The 12,861-nt window shown below is 39.5% G+C and overlaps 1 protein-coding gene across 2 annotated transcripts; it reads right to left on the minus strand.

Annotated features, from left to right (window-relative positions):
* Positions 1-6,815: 6,815 nt before the first annotated feature.
* Positions 6,816-10,285, minus strand: psmd14 (proteasome 26S subunit, non-ATPase 14). 2 transcript variants are annotated; one of them, XM_028401856.1, is made up of 11 exons: positions 10,139-10,285; positions 9,348-9,403; positions 9,169-9,240; positions 8,960-9,079; positions 8,706-8,776; positions 8,457-8,607; positions 8,244-8,351; positions 7,971-8,045; positions 7,755-7,880; positions 7,260-7,322; positions 6,816-6,992 (listed from the first exon to the last, which is right to left on the minus strand). In XM_028401856.1, exons 2-11 carry the CDS (start codon positions 9,393-9,395, stop codon positions 6,894-6,896), a joined length of 933 nt encoding a protein of 310 aa, XP_028257657.1. In that variant the 5' UTR covers positions 9,396-9,403; positions 10,139-10,285; the 3' UTR covers positions 6,816-6,893. The 2 variants fall into 2 exon arrangements, with proteins under 2 accessions (XP_028257657.1, XP_028257658.1); XM_028401857.1 differs by having other exon boundaries at positions 10,143-10,253.
* Positions 10,286-12,861: the final 2,576 nt, after the last annotated feature.

Here is a 12,861-nt window from a genome sequence, read left to right on the forward strand (position 1 = left end):
CATGTATTATCCCCTGATATTTTTACCCATTTCTCCGTCCCCCACACTCCTCTTTCCTCTTCACTACCTTTTTTGGTCTTAGTCTGAATACTTCTCTCCATTTGGCTTCATGCGAGACTGACTGCAGCTCTCTTCAGACCATTTGCCAGTGCTGTTTTCTGAGGGAAATGCCAGAATGTTTTACCGACTCTGGCTCAGAGAGCCAAACTATAACCACAGCACATCCAGCCTGCAGCGTGTTTAATGCGTTAAGGGCTTACTCGGACTGTCAGAGGAATAAAGCAAACTTACTACAATAATAAACTCCATGTCTTATTTGGCCATGGCTCTAACAATACTCCAGGTTGGCTATATGACTCACTTGAATGGCAATGCAGTACGACAAAATCTGAACCAAGCTGGGAGCGAATGACTCACAGTCTGAGGACGGGCATGCCAACAGAACCTTGTTACATTATTTCCCAGCAGAATCTTTTGCTTCATGGAGAAGACATTAAGAATGAACTGAGAGGAGTTTCCCAAAGCTTTTCCTGGTTTGCCACTGCAAGTGGGGCCTAATAAAAACACTGTTACATGTTTGGAAACAAAATTATCTTGTATTAAAGCCAGTGAAGTTTGGTGGTGTAACTGTATTACAGAGTTGTGCCAGTAACTAAAAATTCTTGTTTACAAGAAATGCAAGCAAGAAGACAAAAAGATATCTGAGTCCCCAGACCCTAGACAAGTCTTCTTAAACACATCTGACCCTTGCCTAACATCCACTGTGGCTGACTTTGCAATTATCCGTCAAACAAACTGTCAACTTGTCTCACCCGACAGCTTTAGAGACCATTACACAGATAATGATAGAAGTCCCAAAGCAACAATAATGACATCATGACATCATGAGTGTGTATGTGGTTGTGTATCTGTGTGCATGTTTGATGTCTCTCTCTCCTCTCTCTCTCCATTTCTAACCTCCTATAATTACACAGCTCCTTCTGCCCTGAAGGAATCCAGCAGATGACATCAGACAGACCATAAAAGCAGTTACTTATTTGAAGGTGAAAAGTTGGAACATCTTCACATGTTCACACTCTGCATCTGACTCACTGGAAACTGTGACACAATATGAGGTGTGAAGGGCACATGCAGGTAAAGGAAGTAACTTATCAGTGATCAACCACCTTTTCAATACCAACCCGTATGTAAAACAAACCTTCTCCTGATATTTATGTACATACAGTGTATCAGTCTGAACTGTAGCTGAACCCGACATTGCTAAAATTAATTCAAAGACCTCTGAACCATATACAGTGCAATCTGCATATGACATCCATTGTTGCAAATGTGATGGTTCTGTTGAGATATTGTGAAAGTTTGTTGTGGAGATGCTTTGGTCAGGGTTATTCAAAGAGGAAGTCTGTTTTCAAACTAAGGAGAAGTGAAATTTCCTAATTAATAGAAAGAAGTCAGACAAAAATGGAAAAATGTAAAGTTTAAATTTTTTCTGTTTTTTTTTTTTGGGGGGGGGGCAATATCACAACATAAACAAGTGTCATGACAGCACTATTAGTCAAATGCTAACATGTTTATCAAGACTTTTGTTCACAAAAGTAACTTTAGCATGATGCTAACATAATAAACACTTATACAATCCTTTGTTATTTTATCTGCACAGATAGGATTGTATTTGACAGATCATTTTCTGACGTTTCTTGGTTGAAAAGTTCAGAGTAGACTTGCTGTTCCTTCCCATTTAGAGGAAGCTGAACACGCCCTCCTGGTGCTGCTGTCATCCCACATATGTGCCAATGCACATCATTATTTGGTAGAAATATTTGAGCTATTGAATTCATCTGACTTTCCACTAATATTTTCACTTTCTCTGGGGAAGTGTAGCCTTTCACAAAGTAAACCCAGTAGGAACTCTAGCTGAATTAATAACCAATAGTATTTCCTGTTGCACAGATATATTTTTTGTGTCCTTCTAATTATAAATTAGAGAAAAACATTGTACTGTCCTGTGTGTGCATGTGAAGGAGTACAAATTGTACTTGAGTCCCTGAGGACCAGGCTAATGAAAACAGCACCTCTCTTTTGTGGTTCTGCTCAGAATGACCCTCTTCTCTCTGCAAACGCACCCAGTTTGACTGCATGTAAAAGAAATTCACTCACACCCACTCGCTTCATCTCTGCAGGCCCTCTGCTGTGGTGGAAACTCTGCGGACAGTGACATCATCATTCCGAGACCACTGAGTAACATTACAGAGAAGAGTGGAAATCTAGGCAACAGAACAACATCACAACACCGCAGGGACAATCTTACTGTCATTACTGTACCACAACCAGGGAAGCAACCACTGCAGGGTGCACCAGTGGTGGAAACCCACCCATCGTTACACACACACCCGAGGCACAGGAAAGCAGCAAGAAGGGATTCTGAGGACAAATTGAGCCTTTTCATTTGCTGAAATCTCAGCATTCCTAAAATCCTGTGTCATTATAAACATTAAAGGATAAATCATCAGCGATGCTTTAATTACATCTTCTGCACAACTCTGGATGGCCTTTGTGTACTTGTTCCCTATCACATGTTTCCCTTCCATCATTTGTCTATCCAATATCTCAAGAGCCACCTTAAAACAAACACTGTTGGTGGGGAGAGCCATTGCCTGATATGTTTATCTGCTCTGGGAGATAAAGAGTTTCTGGTAAATTCTTCTGCTTATTTGCTCTCCACTCTCTCCTGTGGATTGGAAGCATATGGCTTCATTGCATAACATAGACAAAGAGGGCAAACATGGGGAGAAATGACTTCACATAATTATAAGAAATGGTTGGTCGGCAGACTTCCTGTGTGAATTAGAATTCTGACCACTGCAGAACCTGAACTCTTTTGCACATGCCTGAAAACAAATGGGAGCCTTACTCAGTGTTCCCTTTTCCCAGCAACCATCAGTTTAACACAGCCCAGAGGACAAAGCGCTCCCCGGCCACGCTGCTGCATTAATGAGCATCTGCAGAGCACAACTTTAAATGACTTCATTAGTGCTTCAAAGTATGTCTGCAAACAACTGGATACAGAAACAGGAAGAAAAACAAGAGATCTAATAAGAAAAAAAAGATAATGGTGACATAAAAACAGTAATAGACAACAGAGCTCATGAAACATGCACGTGTTTGCACCTCTGAAAAAGCAAGAAAATATCATGCAAGAAAATGTGTTGTTTAGGAGTAATTTTGTCAATAATGCAATCTAAACGGTGATTGATAAGTTCATGGCTTAGGAAAGCAGATCAGTTACCCAGCTCTTTTTAAATGATGATGCTGAAAGTTTGCTTAACTTTTGGTGTGCCTGAGAAATCGCCTATGAGATGTGATGATGAGATTGTGCTCATCAGCCCACGCTGAAGCAGTATCTCCCTTTATGATTAGCCCCAGAGACCAAGGTAGCACAAACACTGTCCATAATCACAGACAGTGCTGAGTTGCAAATTTCAATAACCCAGAACAGATACATCAAGACTCAAAGGTCCTGCACCTTCTGCCTTAGGCTAAAAACGTATCAATCATCTGTCAAGAAGTATCAAACCATCAGCATAAATATTAACCCTAAAGGCACACACAAGAAAATGCTGTCTTCTTTTTAAACCTTCCATCTTTCCACCTTCCACCCTCCATTTCCTTTTAATTTTGTTTCTCATTTCCTCTCTAATTAACCCAATAAAATATTTTGGCCACTAAACAGAGCTCCAATTAAATTGACTTGGATTCATTCACCCCTTAAATGGAACAAATTCAGTCATGTACAAACTATTCCCAGAGGCAGCATACCTACTCCATCTCTGCCATTTCATTTGTTATATGCAGCTGTGGCTCTCTGACACAAAACAATTACTGACGGTTCAAACTGTAATCTAAGTCTTCTGTCTGACTATTTGTTTGATTCAGTTCACATTCCATATATCCCAGATGTCATGCCTCCTCTTACAGTAGCAGGCGCCATTTATCACACATTGTGTACATTATTATTTGGCAGAAATCACTGCCCTGTGCTGAACTAAGCCGAGAGTGATCTGAGATCTGTTTACTTCTTGGCTGAACAGATGTGCTGAGAGAGTAAATGATCTTTGCAGGTTAAGGGCACTCTGACTGATGAGGTGCGGTACACAAGAACAGAGTCTAGGACTCTAAGCTGATATAACACAGCTGTCTGACAGATTGCATTACACTAAAATGCCCAAACGGTTCACATTAACTTTGCTTGGACACATTTAATAGGCAGTGTAAAAAAGTGAAATACAGTTGGGGATAAAGCGAGAGCTCTGTGGAGACCGTGTAAAAGCAGATCTCGGTTGATGAGTGAGTGTTTATCATCCTAAAGAGATGCTCCTCCAGATGTGGAGAACGCACCATAAAGCTGTGCCAAAATTCACATACATGTGCAACGACGAACACGCAGAAATTCTCAGTTTCTCACACGTGTAGTCGGTATGCAGACATCTCCCTCGTAAACAATGAAGGGTCACCATATCACATAAAGTAATGACATATTTTTAAAAAAAACCCAGGACAGCAAGATGTTTTGCTAGCAGATGTTCTCAAGGTGATGTTTGACCTTTGAATCTCAAATCTGTATTTTCATGCATAATTATTCACTTGAACACTCTTCATCTGTGAGAGCACGCACTTAAAAAGTCTTAACTCTGTCATCCTCTGGCTCCCGTCCACTAAGGTGGGGCAGAGCGTTGTGTACTCGGCTGGGGCCTCGTGGGAGTGTTCTGTCCTCTTAAACCACACCAAACAGCACAGGGCTTATTAAAACCCCTGTCTTGTTTACAGCCTTCCCCCTTGACCTCATCTGCTTGGAAATGATTTGCCACAAGAGAAAAACAGGGAGGAAAACACAAGAGAAGAGAGATACTGATGGGAGAAAATGTTAGTAGATTTGGACAGGTGGGGGAGATATGTCTCCACTTTAAGCCCAAAGGATCAGCTGGGTATATACGCACACTCAAAGCTTATCTTATCCTCGAAAGGAGAACAAAAAAGTTGGTTCAGACTTGTGCTGCACTGAAGTTTTCTGGAAGGGGGAAGTCTGTTATCGCAGCCCCTGAAAGATAACATTGATGTTGCTGCTGCTGCTGCTGCTGCTCTATATGGTTTCTATGCAGGACTCCTTTCATTTGAGTCTGCAATCTCAATGAGACATCTCCTGACATTTCCAAAAGGATATGTCACACCATGTCTGAAAATACCCTGGCTGTATCAACTGGCTGGTATGATGATACAACATTTTTAACAATACAAAAGTACATAAACACTCAGACTTTATCAGTCAGAATGTAGGCTGTGCATTACAGCATGTACAATCCCTACTTTTCTGACGTTTATGACTTTTCACTTTCACTGGACATCAACACTGTAACTATAGCTTCACATTATAGTGTCAAATAAACCCATTAGCACCATAAAAATGACAGTTTACTCTGTTGGCTTCACACAATCATGAAAATACATAAGTGTGGTCACTTGTTGCCACCTCTACTCAAAAATGTATCTTCACTGAGCTTCAATGTGCAGACAAGAAAGCCATTTTCACACCAATCTGCTGATGGAGGAAAAGTGACACCTAATAAAAGCACACACTATAAATCATCATCAAAATAAAATGAGCTGCACATAAAACAGCATCACTTAAACACCAGGGTTAACTGATCACTCATATATGCTTTACATTTGTGGATTTATAGAATTATTCCTAATCTTTGATGCATCTGAATCCTACATGAAGTATTCCTGCACTTCCACCTTCCATAACAAAAAGATTTCTCAACATTTAAATTGTGGATTATGTTGGGGCTCACTTTAGTCAGCCCCAAATGGCCTCAGGGAAAGTGTTGAATTTCACAGCTGTAAATTTTCACATTTTCAGTGTGTGCTGGAGCCAATGTTCCCCCATGTGGGATGCAGAGATTCTGTTCGGGAGAATAAATGATGTAACCTGAAGCCCCGCTGCGCTGATATAATGGCAAGGGTCCATGTCTGTCATAACTATGTGTCTAGTTAGTATATACTAGACAAGAGGGAGGAAGACCATATGCTCCATGTTCTTTGCCATTATTGGGAGTTACTGCATCTCTTCCTGAGATTTTCTTCTCTTCAGACTATTATAGGATATTGTCTGTTGGGCTGAGTTTGGAACAAAACACTGCAGCTAAAGCTGATACACTGCACATGCTCTTCAGGGATACTGACAAGCCTGAAGTTACTCCTTTACTTCTGCAACAACTAAAATCCATGTAATTCCTCTTTCATGTCTTTATAGCCAGATGTTTTTGTCTACTGTACATTATACATGCAAATGTCAGCAAGAATTACACTAAAATGGGCACTTGTGTCTTGCTGACAAATCATGGGAAAAGGTCAACATTACTCACATCTTTCTGTGTAAGGAGAAGGAATCCGAATTCAGATTTTTACCAACTAGAGGAAGTTGTGTACAAATAGAGTTTAGAGAGGGCTCCACACAAATAATACAAAACAATTAAAACTGAGGAAAAATAACTGGGCTAAAAGAATGCAGACATTTAAACATGAGGATTTAATCCGTTAATCCGTTCTGTCTTAACTCTGCAGCCCTGTCATGTGAAACTTTTGCACCATCCGGTGATTAGGTTTGGAATTACATTAAAAAACCCTGATCACTGCAGCTGCTGTTCAATATTCCAAAAACACTGCACATTCAAAAAGTAAAAGTGAGTTCTTTATCGCCATTTGTATAACATGATGACAATGCTATTGCTGTTTAAGACAAGCCAGACACAGGCAAATTTAGTCATTCCATACATACATTTATTTTATATAAAAGAAAGTGGGTTGAAATATTAACACTTATTCACACAGGGCCGTCACTGGAAAACAACAGTATCCAACATGGCAGCTAGGCACTGAACGATGTTGGATGTCATTAAAACATCTACGTGCTCCTCCAAGTGTCTCTTGGGATCCTGCAGAGGAGACAGGAAATTGAAGACAAACAATGAGATGTGATACATGATAAAATGTTATAAAGCAAACACAAACAGTTGTGTTAGTCTCTGGTTTCAACAAACAGGAAACAATCATAACAGAGTAATCCAAACTGTACATTTTCTGCTTGTATTGACAGATCAGCCAACACTATTTGGCAGAACACTTTACATCTTTAAAGCTATCAATATCAGTGCCTCTGCTTTAAACTTTGCATTCTGTCATATAAAAAAGTCAAACATTACCTGTTTTCCAACATTCTTGATAGCCAGCTGCTCTGGGGTCATTTTGTCCTCTTCTTCAACAGCCTGAGATGAAAACACGGCAGTGGCTCAGCATTGAGGAGGTTTAAAAATGTCAAATTCTGCTTAACTGTACAATTGTAGAGCTTTTTTGCAGTTTGCACTGCTGAGGGAATACTACTTATCAGTCACAGACGACTGCAAAAATATTGTCTAAGGGAAGTATTGTATGCATGTAAGAGTTTATGAACAGCATCAGTTCAAGATGCCAATTATGGAAGTCAACAAACAAGGGTGACATCATCCGCACGTAAACAGCTGAAAGTAACTGTTGCAAGTGAGGCATGCTTTACTGTTTTAACTGTCAAATAAGAGATGTGGCTATTAAAACTGAAAGTAATATTGTAAACTTGAATTGTGAATTACTTTTTAAGCTTGTTTGTCTCTTGAAAAGACCATTCCAGCCTTTAAAGGGTAGGAAAAAAATGCGTTTTGTACCTTGTTGTAGTTCTTAGCCAGCTCCAACATTTCTTTGACAATGGTCTCATTGAGCTTGCAGTGCTCACTGTAGTCCTGCAGGGTGAGACCCTCCATCCAGCTCTTCTTATGGAGGTTCAACAGCATCTAAAGAATAAAAACACCTTTTATAATGTTCTCAGAGGTACAACTATTACACAGAGCTATTTGAAATAAAAGGTGGAAGACGTCTCAAACCTTTTGCTCCAGCTCATTTTTCCTGTAATTGATAGTGATGGAGTAGTAGTGTCTGTTAAGTCCATGAATCAGAGCCTGAAATCAGAAGAAACCGTTCAGCACATGGAACTATGATTTATACATGATGATCTGAGAATGACAACAGGTTGGGAAAAATACTAAGTTAGTCCTAAGCATTAGTTTTAGTAATCCACTGACTAATTGTGAACATTGTTTTACTCTGCCACTCGACATCTTTTTAAAAAATGCCCACAGAGTGAAGAAATGTGTTACCTGGATTGAGGGCTTGTTCAAATGACCCAGGTTGGATGTCGTTTGTCTCGGTTCATGACCCAACACCATCATGTTTGCATTGATCAATCTAAAGGCATCAATGACAACCTGAAAAAAATAACACTGTCAGATAATGACACCAGTAGGTTGATACTTATTTCCTATTTGAATTTAGATTTACATAATTGTTCTGCAACAGACACATATTCCTACCTTTCCTTTCACACTCTGAATGGGATCAACGACCACTGCGACAGCCCGCTCCGACAGGGCCTCGAAGCTCTGTTGTGTGTTGATGTCCACACCAGACAGCCAACAGCCAAAACCAGGATGACTGTGGTACCATCCAACAACCATCTCTGGCCTGATGAAAAAAACAGAAGGAAAAAAAAGCAATTGGACTTTAATTTATTTTCCAAGTCTGTAAGGGGGAAATCCTAGGACACCATTTTAGATTTTTACCTTCCAGTCTGCTTCAGCATGTCCAACATCTTGGCCTGGAACACAGGGTCCACTGCTTCCACACTCACCCCCTGTTAGTGCAAAATTATAATTTGTGATATAAACTAAAGCCAAAACTTGCAAAACTTTGCATCAACATAAGAACAAGGTTTTAAATGGTCAACTACATGATTTTTGTGTACAAATACAAAACACTACAAAATATCTTCTAAAGAGCACAGATCACAAATATTAATGTCAGGGAGAATACGTACTGTTCCTGACTGCGGCATGGCAAACACATCAATTACTCGCACTGTGTAGTCATCAACAAATTCTCCCAGCATCAAGCCCATGACTTCCATTGGAACACCAGCACGCCCATGTTTCAACATCTAATGAAGAGCAAACACAATGAGATGAGAGGTCAAAGTGAAGCCATTTTAAATATGTCCTAATTTTGGTGCATGTGATGTGAGGTTACCTTGAGAAGGGCCAGAGAGGAGATGTACACCTGCTCTGCTGTGTCAACAGCAGGTGCATCTGTTGGGGGGCCCTAAAGCATCAAAGCAGAGTTCATCTATCAGTTCAGGTGTTTCAAGTTCATTGGATGGTCACATGAATTTGTATCTTTTTTAGCTAACAATTTGAAGTTTGCATTACCTGTCCAAGACCTGGCATTCCACCACCGAGCCTGAGCAGCCGGTCCATGTTGAGATCTATTACCCAAAAAACAAACAAATGACATTAAGCTTTAACAAAACAACAAAACACACGACTGGTCTTGACACAAAGGTGTGCTCGACCTTTAAATTTTTTAATTAAAGAGAAATGTAACTCTCAAGGAGAGGTTTATAGCAGTAGCTAGCTTAGTGATGACACAGATTGCATGGGTATATAATGGGAACACCTGTGTTAAGAGGGCATGGCAGGTGAACCTAATTATTCAGAATGAACACAACATGTAACGTGTGTTAAATATCTTAGCAGTATTTATGCCAGTAAACGTGGTCTGTGTGTAGACGATGGAGTCATTCATCTCTTGAATAATAGATTTCAAGTTCAATTTTAGTTTTAAGGAATACTGGATTTAATCGAATCTAAACACATCACAACAAGGCTAACGTTAGTTAGCTCCAGTTAGCTGCTTTATCCTGAGTCACAAAACATTAACACCATATTAACCACCACGTAAAAGATTACAGCCCTGTAAGTAATACTCAGTGTGTCCGTGAAGGTATTTAGTAAAAAACTAACTGGCAATTTCAGCGTTAACTGACATAAAGGCGCTTCTTTCGTTGATACAGTCAGCGTGATGTTAACGCTAGCTTCCTCATGCTAACTTAGCTTCCATGGCTCGCACAAGTAAATGATCCACAAAATATTCTCACAGATTACATCCCACCGTAATTTTTTAAAAATACAGGCTGTGTTGAAGCTGTACATCTGCTTACCTACTGTCAAATGCCCCGGTTGTTTAGAAGAGTAGGTTTTCTGTGTGCTGTCTAATCAAACCAAGTACCAACAATGAATCAGCCAGAATCGTCTTTTTTCTAGAAAACAATTTCCGTCGCACAGATGACGTTTCTTAAATTACCCAGACTGTTTACTGCAGAAAGAGACACACGGGGGCGCTAATTCACTTCTATAACACTGTAATGACCACCAGCACCACCACTACTACTAGTACTACTACTATAATAATAATAATAATCATAAGAAGAAGAAGAATGTATTATTATTATTATTATTATTATTATTATTATTATTATTATTATTATTATTATTATTATTATTATTATTATTATTATTATTATTATTGTTATTATTATTATTGTTATTATTATTATTATTATTATTATGCACATATTTATCTGTTTTATTTTATTATTACACTGCTGTTTATGGCCAACACTGCTGACCCATCCATTATGTGTTTTGAGAATTGACATTAAGTCTATATTAAATTTCCTAATTCTAATATGAATCAATGTCCCCAGTTGTGTCATCTTCATACACTTATACAATGAATGTGACTTTGGTTCAGTACTACAAGAATAATAGAAAAAAAATGCTGTGATGTTTATGTGGTTTCTCATATTTCAACTTGCAAGCATTTCATCATTCCCTGAGGAGCCACAAACCCAGAGCCAAACCACACCACCACTCTGCCTGTGAGAAAAGCCTCTCTGTTTGGTTTTTATGTTTTTCCAGCCAAACTGTTGCCAGTTCTGCAGAACAACTCGTTCAATCTGACCCAGAACTGATACTGGCTACTCTGTGGATTGCCAGGCAGGCTTGCTGGCACTCCAGGGTTGCAGAGCGGAATTTCAAATTCCCTGGTTCTTTGGTTGATGTGGAAGGAGCAGATAATCATCTGCATTCCTCAGTCCCTCCCTCTTCAAACCCACAGGACCCCCTGCTACCTCAACACCATTCTTTATGCACTTATCCAGGATGTGCTTCCTTATGATGGACTGGATAGTTTCTTTGACCTTAAAGATCTAAAGTCAACCTAAATCATTATAGTTCACTGTATTGCTATTGTTTGACTGTCTGCTGACATTTCTTATATAAGCAATAACATGATCAGAGTCAACAAAGGAACACACTGACATTGTAGTCCTGTTTGCTGAATCATTATCGCTGACTGTGTCACATCATTGAAACAAACTCCTCTCATCCCTGGCTGACAGCTCCTCAGCGGGTTCACTTCAATACGTATTCATAAAGCTGCTCCGAACAGTCATTTCTAAAGCTTTCTGATGAATTACCAACACAAACAATGAATGGCTGCATACATCTATTGACCTGTTGGATATCTGAAACAATTCTGCAGATGTGACATACACTAATATGCTAATATAGCTCATTTATGTTTAAATTCTACAGGAAATCACTTTGATGCAACCATTCATTGATCAATAAGAGGCACAGGAAACTGATTATTCAGATGGGAAAGATTGGACTTTTCAAGGCACATCAGAAGTAGCTTGTAACATAAAACCAGCGTGAAACATTAATCCTGCCAGCAGAGGAAATAAGGGAGAGAAATTTGATGCTTTAAGAGCTTCCCTGCACCCTGATGGGATTTGGATTTAGTGTCGCTTTCTAAATCTCCAGGAGGACCTGCAGCAGGATGGTTGCTAGTGGCAAACACAGCTTTGAGTTCTTAACATGTTTGTATATGTATATAGAAACGAGAGTAATTAGATAAAAGTGAATTAACTGCAGTAGGGGGACATATGTATGGTCATTTCCTCTGTTCCAGGGAGTGGTATCAGACGTTAGACAGAGTCTGAGGTTCAGTACTGAAGAGGAATGTATCACTTCACGTTCAATGTTATGTCTGGAAATGGAAAATGGATACTACTATATTCAGTGAAAAAAATAAAAATGTAAATACAGATCTATCACATAATGAGGCTGCACAGCAGTTTTACAAAAGACCCAATGAGGATTATGATAATGTATGTATAATATAGCCAAAAATTCAACACAGCGTGATGACCTGCTACATCCAGTTTTTAATATTTGGTTTGTATTCTATGTAGATTTAAGGTTATTTAAATAAACACTTATCTCTAAATTCAAGCTGGAAACCAACAGAAGCTAGAAAGCATAGTTCCCTTTTCTCATCTCGAGTTATTTGTGTTCCTGATGTGAAAATGCTTAGTTTACACTTTTAGAAACAGCACATATAAGCAAATCAATCGTAAGAAAAAAAAATATGAATGGTTCCCATTGATTTGCAAGGTTGTGAAGGATGATGTCAAATTATCTACATTTCCAGCTTTGTATAGAGTCTGTGGGACAAAGGCAGCGTTTCAGGAAGGTTTAATTAAAGGGGGAATCTGTGTGTTTGGTTTATTAATCCACTTCTCCCACAGTTGGGGTTTTACTGTGACCTCCTGTCCGGGCCAGCCTCTGCTTATATATTTCATTGCATCCTGATTCTCTGACATGTATGTTGGATGGGGGGAAGGGTATGAAGCGGAAGAGGGTGTGTGTGTGTGTGTGTGTGTGTGTGTGGTTGGAGGAGGTGGGGGTGAAGAATGCTTGGTATGCGCGGACGACAACAACATGAAAGGCGACGAGTGTTCAATCCAACTGATTGCGCGCCTGCTAATCAAACCCAAAAGCATTTCTGGTCCCTTTACAAACCGAGCCACAGACA

Source organism: Parambassis ranga, chromosome 3 (genome assembly GCF_900634625.1).
Source record: "Parambassis ranga chromosome 3, fParRan2.1, whole genome shotgun sequence".
Classification (NCBI taxonomy): Eukaryota; Metazoa; Chordata; class Actinopteri; family Ambassidae; genus Parambassis; species Parambassis ranga.